General features: G+C 38.4%; 1 protein-coding gene across 9 annotated transcripts in view; it reads right to left on the reverse strand.

Annotated features, from left to right (window-relative positions):
- Nucleotides 1-12,183, reverse strand: part of EPS8 (epidermal growth factor receptor pathway substrate 8) — a 225,423-nt gene that overhangs the window by 8,263 nt on the left and 204,977 nt on the right. For all 9 annotated transcript variants that reach the window (XM_050968357.1, XM_050968385.1, XM_050968349.1 and 6 more), the window contains 3 exons: nt 5,737-5,968; nt 1,519-1,699; nt 742-871 (listed from right to left, as the gene is read on the reverse strand). In XM_050968357.1, coding sequence (XP_050824314.1) covers nt 742-871; nt 1,519-1,699; nt 5,737-5,968 — 543 coding nt within the window. The remainder of the gene's footprint in view (nt 1-741; nt 872-1,518; nt 1,700-5,736; nt 5,969-12,183) is intronic.

The following is a 12,183-nucleotide window of genomic DNA, read 5'->3' on the forward strand; positions in this document are numbered from 1 at the left end:
AGACTACTGTACTCCATTCAGGAGTCTGATTGGTCTTGAGTACTCCCAAATTTCACCTCACTTAAAAACTACATGCGTACAAAATCAGACATAAAAATACAAAAAAGTGTCACAGCGCACTATTACTGAAAAATTGCTTACTTTCTCATTTTTACCACGTAATTATAAAATAAATCAATTAGGATATAAATATTATACTTACATTTCAGTGTATACTATATAGAGCAGTATAAACAAGTTATTGTATGAAATGTTAGTTTGCTCTGACTTTGCTAGTGCTTGTAATGTGGCCTGATGTAAAACTAGGCAAATATCTAGATGAGTTGATGTACCCCCGGAAGACCTCTGTGTACCCACAGGTGTACGCGTACCTCTGGTAGAGAGCCACTGTGCTAGAGGATGGGGAGAAGAGGAAGATGAAGGTAGGAGAGAACAGGAGAGAAGGACAAAATGAGCGATGAAGATCAGAAGGAGGGGGAATCACCTCCGATTTTACAGTGCGAAGAATATAGGAATTGCCATATTGGATCAGACCAGTAGTCCATCTAACCTCTGATAATGGCCAACATTCCAATGCCCCAGAGGAAGACATAAGAAGCCTAACAGTAGGTGTAGGATAATCTGACCCCTGAATATCTCATCCTAACTGCTAATGATTAGAGATGGGAACCCTACCAACCTAAGAATTGCCCATGTTTACCAGCTACCATACGCCATTTTGATGGGAGGGGTTAGACGTACCTCTAATGCAGCTTTCTGTACAGTAATTTGGCTGTAGACTCTAGACCCTTCAGGACAAACAGTCTTTAATTCATCCTTATTGAGAGAGAAAAGCTGAGCGCCTGTCAGCACTCCAAGGCTATTGACAGTCCTAAAAAAGGCATATCAGAGAGTGAACACCATAAAATTTTATAGTTCTGTGAGAAGCATAATAAAAATAAATAAAAATCCACTAGTTGGGAGAGAAACATGAGGCATTTTCTTCTCCAAGTTATCCCCATTAGGATTATTAATTTAAGACAAAAGCTTTACATGCTGAAGTACTCAACATTAATACCGCAAAACTGGTCAAATCCACTTAAATTTTCCTTGACTTTGCAAGGGTCTAAGTGCCCTTACCACCCATTAAAGTGGAACCCTGTAGTATAAAATAAGCACCTTGTAGCGCTCGGCCCATTTTGGGTGAAACGCATTTCTAATTTTGAAATAGGATGGAAGTCAGTCACTGACAGGAGGGTGCAATCTGATCTCCTTTTGTTAGAATCAGTGTATACATGGACAACATTTTTCAAGAGTGACTTGTGGTTCTGGGTGCCTCAATATTTTGGAGGCTCAACTTAAGACACCTTATTAAAGGGGAATGGATTTTCAAAGGGAGTACTCAGCACTTTCTCAAAATCTGGAAAACACCACAAGTTAAACAGTCAAAATCCTAGTCTCTTTTGAAAAATTATAGTTTATTTCCCTTTATACAGTATTCTGAAATTAGAGATTCCCCAAGTTCATCCTCAGACTTACACTGGGCTGAATCCTTTTGACTCCAACCACATTTTCACATCCTCAGCAGAGGAATCATAAGTGATATTAACTACCGGTATGTTTGGTCGTGGCACATGGAACTTTTTCTGGGCAGCACTCCGGCCAATGGTAAGCCTGTGAATAAGTTCATCCTGTACCTCTTCCATCTGAGATTTCCTACCTAAAGAAAGACAAAAAAGATGAACACAACAGGGAATCGATTTTTAAAAGATGCTTTTGGGAAAAAAGCATGTTTGCTCTTAATACCACCACACTCCATTTTTAAAACAAAAAAAGCATTCACTAGAGATGATAAAAAATATTTTTTTCTACTCCATGGAAAATTTTGACAAAAATGAAAAAAAAATTCACTTTTGTTTAATTTTCCACAGAATATTTGGTTTTTTTTCTGCAAAATTTTGAATACTGAAAAATTTCAGACAAAAACCAAAAGAGGGGGTGGGGGAAGACTTTGCAGCTGCAGGGGAGATATCCAGGCTGTAGATGAGAAGGGGCACAAACGTGCAGTAGCTGAACAATAATTCCCATAAGGCACTGTGGCAGCACTTCCAAATCAACACATTTTGGTTTGGGGCATTTAAGTTTCTGACAAGACATTGGCTGTGGGAGACAGACGCATTTTGAGGAAAAACAGTTGAAAAACAATTTAGATGGAATATTTTTGACCATCCCTAGCGTTCATTGCATTCCTTCTGCAAGGTACTGTCACCATTTAAATTCACTTTCTCAATGCATGTTTTGGAGAAGGGGTAGATACAAATTATAAGAGAGAGCAAAACAGCAGTTTGTTTTTATTTTAAACAGTATCACTGCTGAAATTTTAAGGGGTATTTAGTGAACCTTACTAAGATACTGTTGCTTATGGTCATTGGAAATCAGCAAGATATTTACCAAATTCTCTAGAATTTCCACCCAAGAAAATTTTGCTTCTCTGAAGCTTCCACCATTGGCCTCAAGCATACAGCAAGATGAACCATATGTGCACTGGGTCAATTCTGTAATGGAAATTTGTACCTCTCTGGAAGGTTATATGCTTTGGCTGGGAACACTAACTCAGAACACAGCCTCAGAGGAAGGAAGTACTGGAATTATTTTCTAAGGACTGAAGACCTGCCTAATGCTTATGAGCTATCATCTCTGTTGCCCTTTAAGTGACAAATCACTTATTCCGATAGATGCAGAAACTGACAATAAACTGTCCCCAAAATGAAACCGTAGATCTAGTTCATAGTGTAGGTGCAACATTACCTTGTGGTGACAACAACAGCTAATGCAGAGAGGCTTAACTCTGAGGGATTTTCATTGCTGAAGTAATATTTCTGTAGGACACTGAATCCACATCCTTTTGGCCCCATTAGTTAACGGCTAAATTAGTTCTTAGAGCTTTTCTTTAAATAGTCAGTCTGTTCCAGAAGGAAAGGACATAATGGGCCTCAGTGAAGTTAAGTTCAAAGTGCACTACAGATTGTCTCAATAGGTCAAGTGAAAGATGCCCTATTGAACTAGCTCTGCAGACTGAGAAATGTGTTTATTCAGTAAGGTACGTTTTCTGCTTACTGGGAACATGGAAGGGAGAGCTCTCTCAGAGAGCTAAACGTGGACATTAGTACAACTTCACCAGAAATGTTGCTAGGTTTTTTGCCATGCCAGAGAGGGGTAAAAAAGGGAAGAGCTAACAACCCACAAACAGCCAAATCGCTTAAGATCTCATTTTAGTGTCACCTTTTCAGTTTGTAACAGTTACTTGTAAACTAGAGACAATGTAAGTGAAGTTGTATCTTTTATTGGGCCAACTTCTGCTGGCGGAAGGTACAAGCTTTCAAACTACACTGAGCTCTTCTTCAGTTCTGGGGTAAGAAATCAGAGTGTCTGATTTCTAAACTACACTATTAAAGTGCTGGTTTTAGACATATGTAAAACTGCTCAATTATTGGAATTATGTTACTATAAAAAACCCTTCTGATTCGAGGGATACACAGGAAGGGACACAGCAGCTATGTGCTACAAATGCCATTTAAGACACTGTTTTGGGCAGAACTTGAGCTAACAGCCATATAATGCTGGATCCAGCATCATGTTCTAGATAAAGTGCTGTGTTCTAATCTCCTGATATATGGGTTTGAATGGTCTGTAGAGATACCAAAGTTCACTTATGGGCCTGTCTATGCTACAATTTCAAACCATGTTTAGGGGACTCAGCTACAGGGTTGTCTTCAGTTAGATTATGGTTCCTACTTTGTAATGCAAACTTCAAATCCTCAAACTTGCTAATGCCTCAGCAGATCTTCCTAGGGCTTCAGCCTGAGACATGTTAGACCCGGGGCAACATTTTCAAAAGCACATAAGTGACTGAGGCACCTACCAATTTTATATCTTCTCTACAAAACAGACCCAGTGTTGTAACTAGTGTAACATAAATACACTCATAGAAAACCAAGTCCAAACTGAGAGGAAAAAAGGTCTAGGAAACGTCATCGGTAAATGTACATATTCATTAGTTTTCCAGTAGCCAACCACTTCTGTCTCTCTTCCTTGATTACCAGGAAACTCTTGTTAAAGAACTGCCATAATTTCAGGCCATGTGCTCTCAGTCAAGCCAGGAAAATATAAGGAATTAACTCCTTGTTTCTTGTTCTGCAATTTTAACCTCTGCCTCTTGTCAGAGGGCCCTAACTGTTGCTAAATGCTGAAAATATGGATGGCAGCAAGCATGTGCATTAAAAGAAAGGGTAACTTTTCCCAGAATACTAGTGTGGCACTTCACATGCTGAAATACATTGCTGTATATCTGAACACAAAAATACATCAAGACTGATACTAAATTATTTTTTCAAATATATCACAATCATTTTTATAATGTTTTCTATTCAGAAAGTATTCCAAAGGCTTTCCCAAAACAACACATAGGGAATCACATTTTCCCATCACTAACATGCAGCCACCTCTGGGGTTGGAGGTAATAGCTATTGTACAGTTCAGGTCAGGATACAAAGAACAATATATTCAATTGAAATGAAAGAGGACATATATGTAGGCATAATATAATTAGCTGAATTGAAATTTGGCTGCGACAGCAGGGTTACACAAGAGGAAGGATAGCGCAGTTGTTAGGATGCTAATCTAGAACTCAGGGAAGCCTACTTCAGTTCCTGTTTTTGCCACAGATTTTGCCACATGGGCAAACTAGTCTCACTGTCCCTGAGTTCCCTATCTGTAAAATGGGGGGTAACAGCACTTCCCTACCTCACAGGGGTGTTGTGAGGACAAATACTCTAAGGATTGTCAGACGGGCGTCATAAGTATTGAGGTTACATCTATACTTATGGCAGCGTGTAGAGAACAGAGACAGCACACCCAGCTGGCATGGGTATAAACAGCAGTGTAGACAGTGAGACATTACTTAGGTGAGGAGAGTGGCCTACACGACTCTCTACGCACCCAAGCAGTGCTTCTCACGGCTGGGCTGCTATTTTTAGCAGTGTAGTATCCCACTGCCTCCTCGCTGCCAGAGCCCTTCCCCCCACCACAGTGAAAGGCTCCCGTGGTGAGGGGAGGTGGCAGGGGAAGACAGTGAGGAAAGGCTGCTGCTGCTGCTGCCAGAGCCTTTTGTCACTATCTCCCCAGTGCCAGGGCCTTTTCCCTGCTCCCTCCCCACTGCTATAGACCTTCCCCATCGCCACAGCCTTTCACTGCAACTTGCAGCTCCACAACATAGTGACAACTGTGTACACAGCCTGCCTTTCACTGTGGCACATAGCGATGCGTGTAAGTGTAAACGTAGCTTGTGATACATAGACAGTTTAACACCCTTTTGCAGTAAGTGTCATGAGGTCTTTAATGACATGAAGTGACCGTAGCTTTGTCTCTTCAGAAAGACAGTATCTCCACCACTGCTCCTTATCATATTAAAGCATCAGGCTACTACACATTAAGAGGGAGAATCCCCAAACATCACTTCTTGCAGCTACTACTTGAAGTACTTTCCTCAGACGACTTTCCTTCAAGTAGGGAACTGTCCCATCCCCGCTTAGCTTGGGTTATTGGACAGGAGCACTAGGTGATATGGAAAGATGATTTTTTTTAAAGTTATGGTAAAGTCAAATATCAAATGACAAAATGAAAAGTATGTTTTTTAAAATGCTAATATGAATGGAAATGGTGGAAAATCGTTTTTCTGGCTGTTTTGAAGAAACTTACGATCCACAGGAAGTTGTTTGTGTCTCTGGCTGTCACGCATAATGGTACCACCACTCTCACTAGAGGTGCTGCTTTGGCGGCTAATAGTTCCTGGTGCTTTTGGCACAGGAACTGGAATAGGTGCTGGTGCAATAGGAGGAAGAGGGACAGGAACTGGAGCTGGTGTCGGAGGTGGTGATGGAGCAGTAGGACTGGGATCGGGTTGTTTCAGAACATAATCCATCCTTTGTTTCTGAAGAGATGCAAACACATAATTAGCTCTGCACCGTAAAATCCCTCAGTGTTCAAAAGACAAACCTTCTGCAGGAAAGCTCCTACGTACATTACAGTCAGCAATCTCATTTCATCCCAGAAAGGCATGCTACTTGTCAGACATACAGCTGCACTTCCCCGCAAAAAAAAAAAACAACAAAAAAACACAACTTACTTTGGCATCAATATTCTCAGTTATCTGTCTGTCCATCTGTCTTACTATTTAAGAGAAACTCTGATTATCCCAACACCATCACCAACATCTCCTTTTGCTAACGCCACAGTTGGGTAAGAGGGCCAAAGTTATGAGCAGATTCCATCCACATCTGCTTTCAGTTGCCTGGATGGTTTTATATACCAAATTGTACTTCTGTCACATTGGATGTCCATGGCTTCTCTTGCCATGCACTCTTCCATAGAGAACGTTTTAGATAGGTGGCATGGTGTCATCCCAATATTGATTATACAGAACTCATTTCTTTCCTCCAAATATGAAATATGTCAAACTAGTTTTTTAAATCCAAAACTCCAGTTATCTGAAGGTTTTGCGTGGCCTCTGAGACATATGACTATCTGGAGTTTACCTGATTAAACACATGTATGAGAGCTGGGTAAACAAAAATCCTAGGTCCAAACATACCCAAGCCTTAGGAAAGTTTGCTTTTAATCTGCACTTTGCTGTTGACTCCTATGTCTGCAACAGGCCAAGCCAAAACCCCACATCTAGCAGTGATCATTATGACTACCTAGTCTGACTTTCTGCATAAGCATAGGTCATATCTTTCACCAAGTGATTCCTATACCTACCTGGGGCTGGATTTTTTGGTTCACTGGCAATTTGGGGGAGAGAGGGAATCATTTCCAATTTAACCAAAAATTACATTTTACAAAATTGTCAGGAATCCAAAAAAGTTTTTTTTTAAAAAAAAGTTTTGTTTTGGGTCAAATGAAAAGTTTCACTCACTTCAAAATGAAACCTTTTGTTTTGATTCTGAGCATTTTTAATATGTGATAGGTTTTTTATGAACAAAATTTAAAGGAAATTTTTAACTGAAAAGTTGTTTTGAATAAAAAAATCAATAGCTTTAATTTCAAATGTGTCAAACCAAAAGATTTCAAATGTTCAGATTTTGGGGGTGTGTTCTTCCTTGAAACAAACAATTCAGCAAAATTGACACAAATCTGCAAAACATTTTGGTGTCACCAAAGCTCTATTTTTTCACTGAAAAAAAGTTATGGAAGAAAAATTTCACACAGCTGTACATCCACCCCAACAATTTCTGGTTAGTCTATATCTTTCAGAAAGACATCTAAATATCCCTAAACTTTGAGGAAGCGTGGACCCAGATCTGAAGTTTGTGGCTCAACCTGCCTCAGTCTGAACAAGTTTAACTACAGAAAAATGTGCATGTCACATGTTTTCTCTTGAGGCTCACAGGAAAAAAGTATTCACATCACACATTTTTTAGTTTGTGTAGACAAAAACTCTTATCTGTATTTAAACAACTCTGCATTTCTACCATGTTTTCAATTGTGTTATGATTTAAGTCTGTTTCTTTAACACAGTGATGCCTTCGTGGGTGTTTGTTACAATTTTGTCATCAAACTTTAGGGAAGTGTTGTGGTTATTTTCCTGCCTCTTTGTGTTGATCCACCTCCAACAACATACTACATCAACTCTTGCAGCTGTGATGTATTATTTGGCTCAAAAACAATTTTGAAGGGCAATTTCTTTTTCAGAATGTACCAGATTATACTAAACGGTATTTTCCAAAAGGGTTTGCAGGAAAGATACATTTAGATACTCATACAAAATTGGGGTTGCCCCCTTTCTAATGGGACCCTGAAGCCCTGCCCCCTGCTCCACCTCTTCCCCCAAAGCCCCACCTCCTCCCTGCCCTCAGATAAAAACCTGGACATCAGGGATTGTCAGATGGCACCCAGACCCACAAGCCGAAACCTGAATGGTGAAAACTGGATGGGTGGCAATCTTACACAAAATCTACATTGCCATGTCCCCTGCAAATTGTACAGGCTGTACAATGCAATATGCTAGCAATATACTCTGTATAGTTTGCAGGAGCAAAGTATTGACATTTCTAGCAGCACATCTTAATATAAAGTAGTGAGGCCTTCTTTCTTAGTTATGAGAAGTTGTTCTATTTTTAGCGGGCAAAACAAATGAGTAAACTCCCCAGGCCCTAATCCTTCCTGGAGCACATATCTCCATCCCCCCAGGACAGGTGGGTTTATCACAGATTAAGTAGGGAAATCTTAGTGGGAACCATGTGTTAAAATATTAGCACATCAGTGCCTTAACAATATTTGAATATTCGACCTTTCATTAATTTTAACCAGCTGCCCCTATTCGTGAATGCCAAAATGGAGAAATTTAACCCAAAAATATATGGGCTCAGATCTCGAAAGAGCATAAATTGATTTAGCTCCAGCAGAGTTATGCTGATTTACAAAAGCTCAGAATCTGTCCTATTGGTTTCAAACCTAATAGATAAACTGAGAAATGCACTTCTATTTCTCTGTTGCAGTCTCTCATTATTTATAGTGGTCAGTTATTAAATTAACAGATCTTCCTAAATATGTTCCCCATAAAAGATTTTTACTTTGTTTCATGCAATTTTATTGTTTAATATATTACCTTACAATTATTTTGTTTGGTTTGTGCAATCCCATGTGGGAAGCTTACAGGAATTCATATGCGTGACATTTTTTGTGCTATGGCATTTGGGTGTGATGCCAATAATTGCCTTTAAAAATATCATGATGACCACAAAAGTGGAATACCAATATGAAAGAACAAACAGAAAGCTACTACTCAGGTGAAACAAAGTGGCAAATTAATACATCAACAGGTGAGTTAATGAATTTGTTTAAGTACTTCATAAGTACTTCATAAAATGTTTTAACGAAATTCAAAATAATTAAATTCACAGATTTAAAAATGCCAAACTGCTATCCCTACAGTGTGACTCATGTTTTCTTTTAACACGGGAAAAAAGCATTACTGGTTTGATGGCACTGAATGGTGCATTAAAAGGCAAAACATCAACTTTTATCATCACCACAATCAAATCTCAATGCAGAGAATACTGAATACCAGGTGTAACTCTTATTTGACATCCCTGGACACTTTCATTGTCAAATGAGCCATCCCATAAGTACTATGCCCATAGAAGAGACCAACCATCAGTTTCATATTTGGAAAGAAAATATAATCCAACAGGGAAAACCACTCAAGTTCTACATTTATAAGTGGAACTACATAAAACATACTCCAAAATTTGCACAATCATGTGCTAAAGCCAACTGTGTAGTAACACTGAGTTTACTCAATTTTTAAAAAAGTATTTTGAAGACCTCTTCTACTCATTCATCAGGTTATCTTCATCTATCATTATGAAAGCAACAAGTATACACTACTGAATTTTTGAAATGATGCAACCCAAAAGATTCAGCCTACAAAGAGACATTTTAGAAAATCAGTAACATACAATAGCAATTTGTGTTACCTCTGAAAGCTCTCCCAGTAATTGCTGTGAGGAAAATGAAGTAAATTGCATCAAATGAGATTGTTAGCACAATATTGGAACTTTAACCACATCAGCAGTTTTTAAAAAGCAATTAGTGGCATTAATTAGCTTTTGATACCAATGACTGCATACTTTATCAGCTTTCTTATTTTTTTTTCTTTAGAATAGCAGGTGAAAAGTTGGTCACCTAACATACATATATGAAACCAAATGTTAGATGAGTACTAGTCACCATACATCTTTTTTCACACTTCACATCCAAATAAACAAACATTAAAACAGGTGGTAAGAAACCTAAACTGAAATAGACAAAGATTCAGAAACTACATCTAGGGAATACTTACTAATTTTGAACAGTGCACTATTATTCATTTTCATATTAATTCTTAGTTAAACCATTTGGGTATTGCATCAGACCTGCCAGGGCTCTTTAAAAAGGGATATGTTCGAAAAGGATGTGTAACCTAGAAACTGGGGTCAATGGGACTATTCAAATGGTTAAAGTAAACCACATGCGTAAGTACTTTGCTGGATCATGGCCAGAATGCTTAGGACATTGCAGGCTCAAGCCCTAGTTTTCCAGAGAATCTTGAGCCAGATACTCAACTGATACAGACAGCTATATCTCCATTAATTTACATACCCTGAAGATGTGGCCCCACGTATTTCAGAAAAGCTTACTGGCACTGGAATTAGGTTATTTCAGGAAAACTTTGTATTCTACATGAAAAGGAAAGATCTCAAAAAAGGTCTCATCACGGTGGAGGCTACTTTGTCAAGAATCTTGGCTTTGTACCATTTGTTTAATCTTTCCTCAGACACACATTCCAGCACAATAACTTATTTACACAAGCAATGAAGATCCCAACGCCACTTCTTGATCATTGCCAGAACACTAAATATGAAGCATCATATCTTCTATGTATATTTTGGCCATGTTCATCAACAAAACAGAATATATATCATGTTCAAACCATGACATATATATAGCCAAGTTTATGTACAAGCTCACCCCCCAAACACTTAACTTCAGCCTAAGAAGTCAATAGAAATATACAGTCCTCGTGGATCTATAAATTTCACTAAGAAACACCCCTCCTTCTCTATTTATAACACTTTATCACTTATACTGGTCAGTTATTCAAGTAACTAATCTTCCTAAGTATGTTCTCCGTGTAAGATGAAGTGTTAGCACAATTTATGTCACTGCGGCTGCATTGTCAGCTAAGAAAAAAAAAAAAAGATAAAGATGGAAATATAGTCATTTCTCCGGATACTTGAGATACTGCAATTTATTAGTTTGTGTGTCTGTACACATGCACACGCACACACACACAATATCCATTTAAGGCCAAATTTCACATGCAAATGTCTCCCACTGAAGTAGTGGGATCCAGGCATAAAATCAAGACCAGAATTGAGCTCTAACACTGGTTACATTTTTTTGGAAAATATTCCAAAACACATTTCACATATTGCAGGTCAAAATATTGAACTCAGAATAACTTTTCCTTTTTTTTCTGTTGCACACTGCTTTCTTCCAGTATCCTTTCAGTAAGCCTCAGAGGTAATTACACACTTTGTCCTTTGTGTTTCCTTGTTTTTGTGTACTATAAAGAACCTCAACAATGTGTCTCATTTCAAGGTATGGACGTCTGTTAGTCTACAAGGTGTCACAGGACTCTGTGCTGCTTTTGAAGGTACGTAGGTTTACATACCTATAATACACCCAAAGCAGTTCAACTTAAGAGTTAATCATGCGATAAATTCCTATGTTACATCAAAGCATCAGGTTAATTTGCACTCACATCATAAACTTCACAAAGAAACTTCATCTCTTTCTCTTTGCTTTCAGAAAGATGTAATGAAAATTCACCTGAAGCCTTAGTTTAAAATTGGCCTCACTGACTAATGCTGATTCTAGGCAGTAGGGATTCTGATTACATGTCCTTTTCAAAATCCCCTTTCCTCCTTCCAAAAAGATACTCTCCATGGGTCAGACCTATATTTTTGTTATGTAGGTGTACAGCACCTGGCACAGTGGGGCCCTGGCCACCAGTCTGGTTTACCCATAGTTTTTGTACTGATTTAAATATTTTGATGATAGGTGTGATTTTTCTAGTGAAATAATTAAAACAGTATATGTCTCTAATGTTGATTCAACTGTATCAGTAGAAAGGTGCTAACATAATACTGATATAACTTATTCCTCTACATTTATGGGAGTAAGGGATTGTCTGCAATTGGAAATTTACCAGCATAACTATATTAATAGGATTACAACACTATAATATATACTAGTATAACTCCCCATGTGGGCACACTTATTCTGGAATAAGAGCATCTACATGTGGCATCACAGTGGCATAAAGATAAAGGTGTAGTTATGCTGGTAAATTTCCCCATGAAGACTATACCGGTATAGGTTAGCGTTAACATCTATATACTAGTATAACTTTGTTCGCACTCTCGAGTGTTGTATCACTTTAACCTCAAACCAATATAATTTAAGGGGTACAAAAATTATACATAAACCAGCTCTGTGACTGGGGCATCCAAGGGCCACCACAATGCAAATTAATACATTATAAGAGAATAATAAATAGAAAATCAGGCTACCAAAGAAGAGTATTGGCCATGGGACAGA

This window comes from Gopherus flavomarginatus, chromosome 1 (genome assembly GCF_025201925.1).
Source record: "Gopherus flavomarginatus isolate rGopFla2 chromosome 1, rGopFla2.mat.asm, whole genome shotgun sequence".
NCBI lineage: Eukaryota > Metazoa > Chordata > Testudines > Testudinidae > Gopherus > Gopherus flavomarginatus.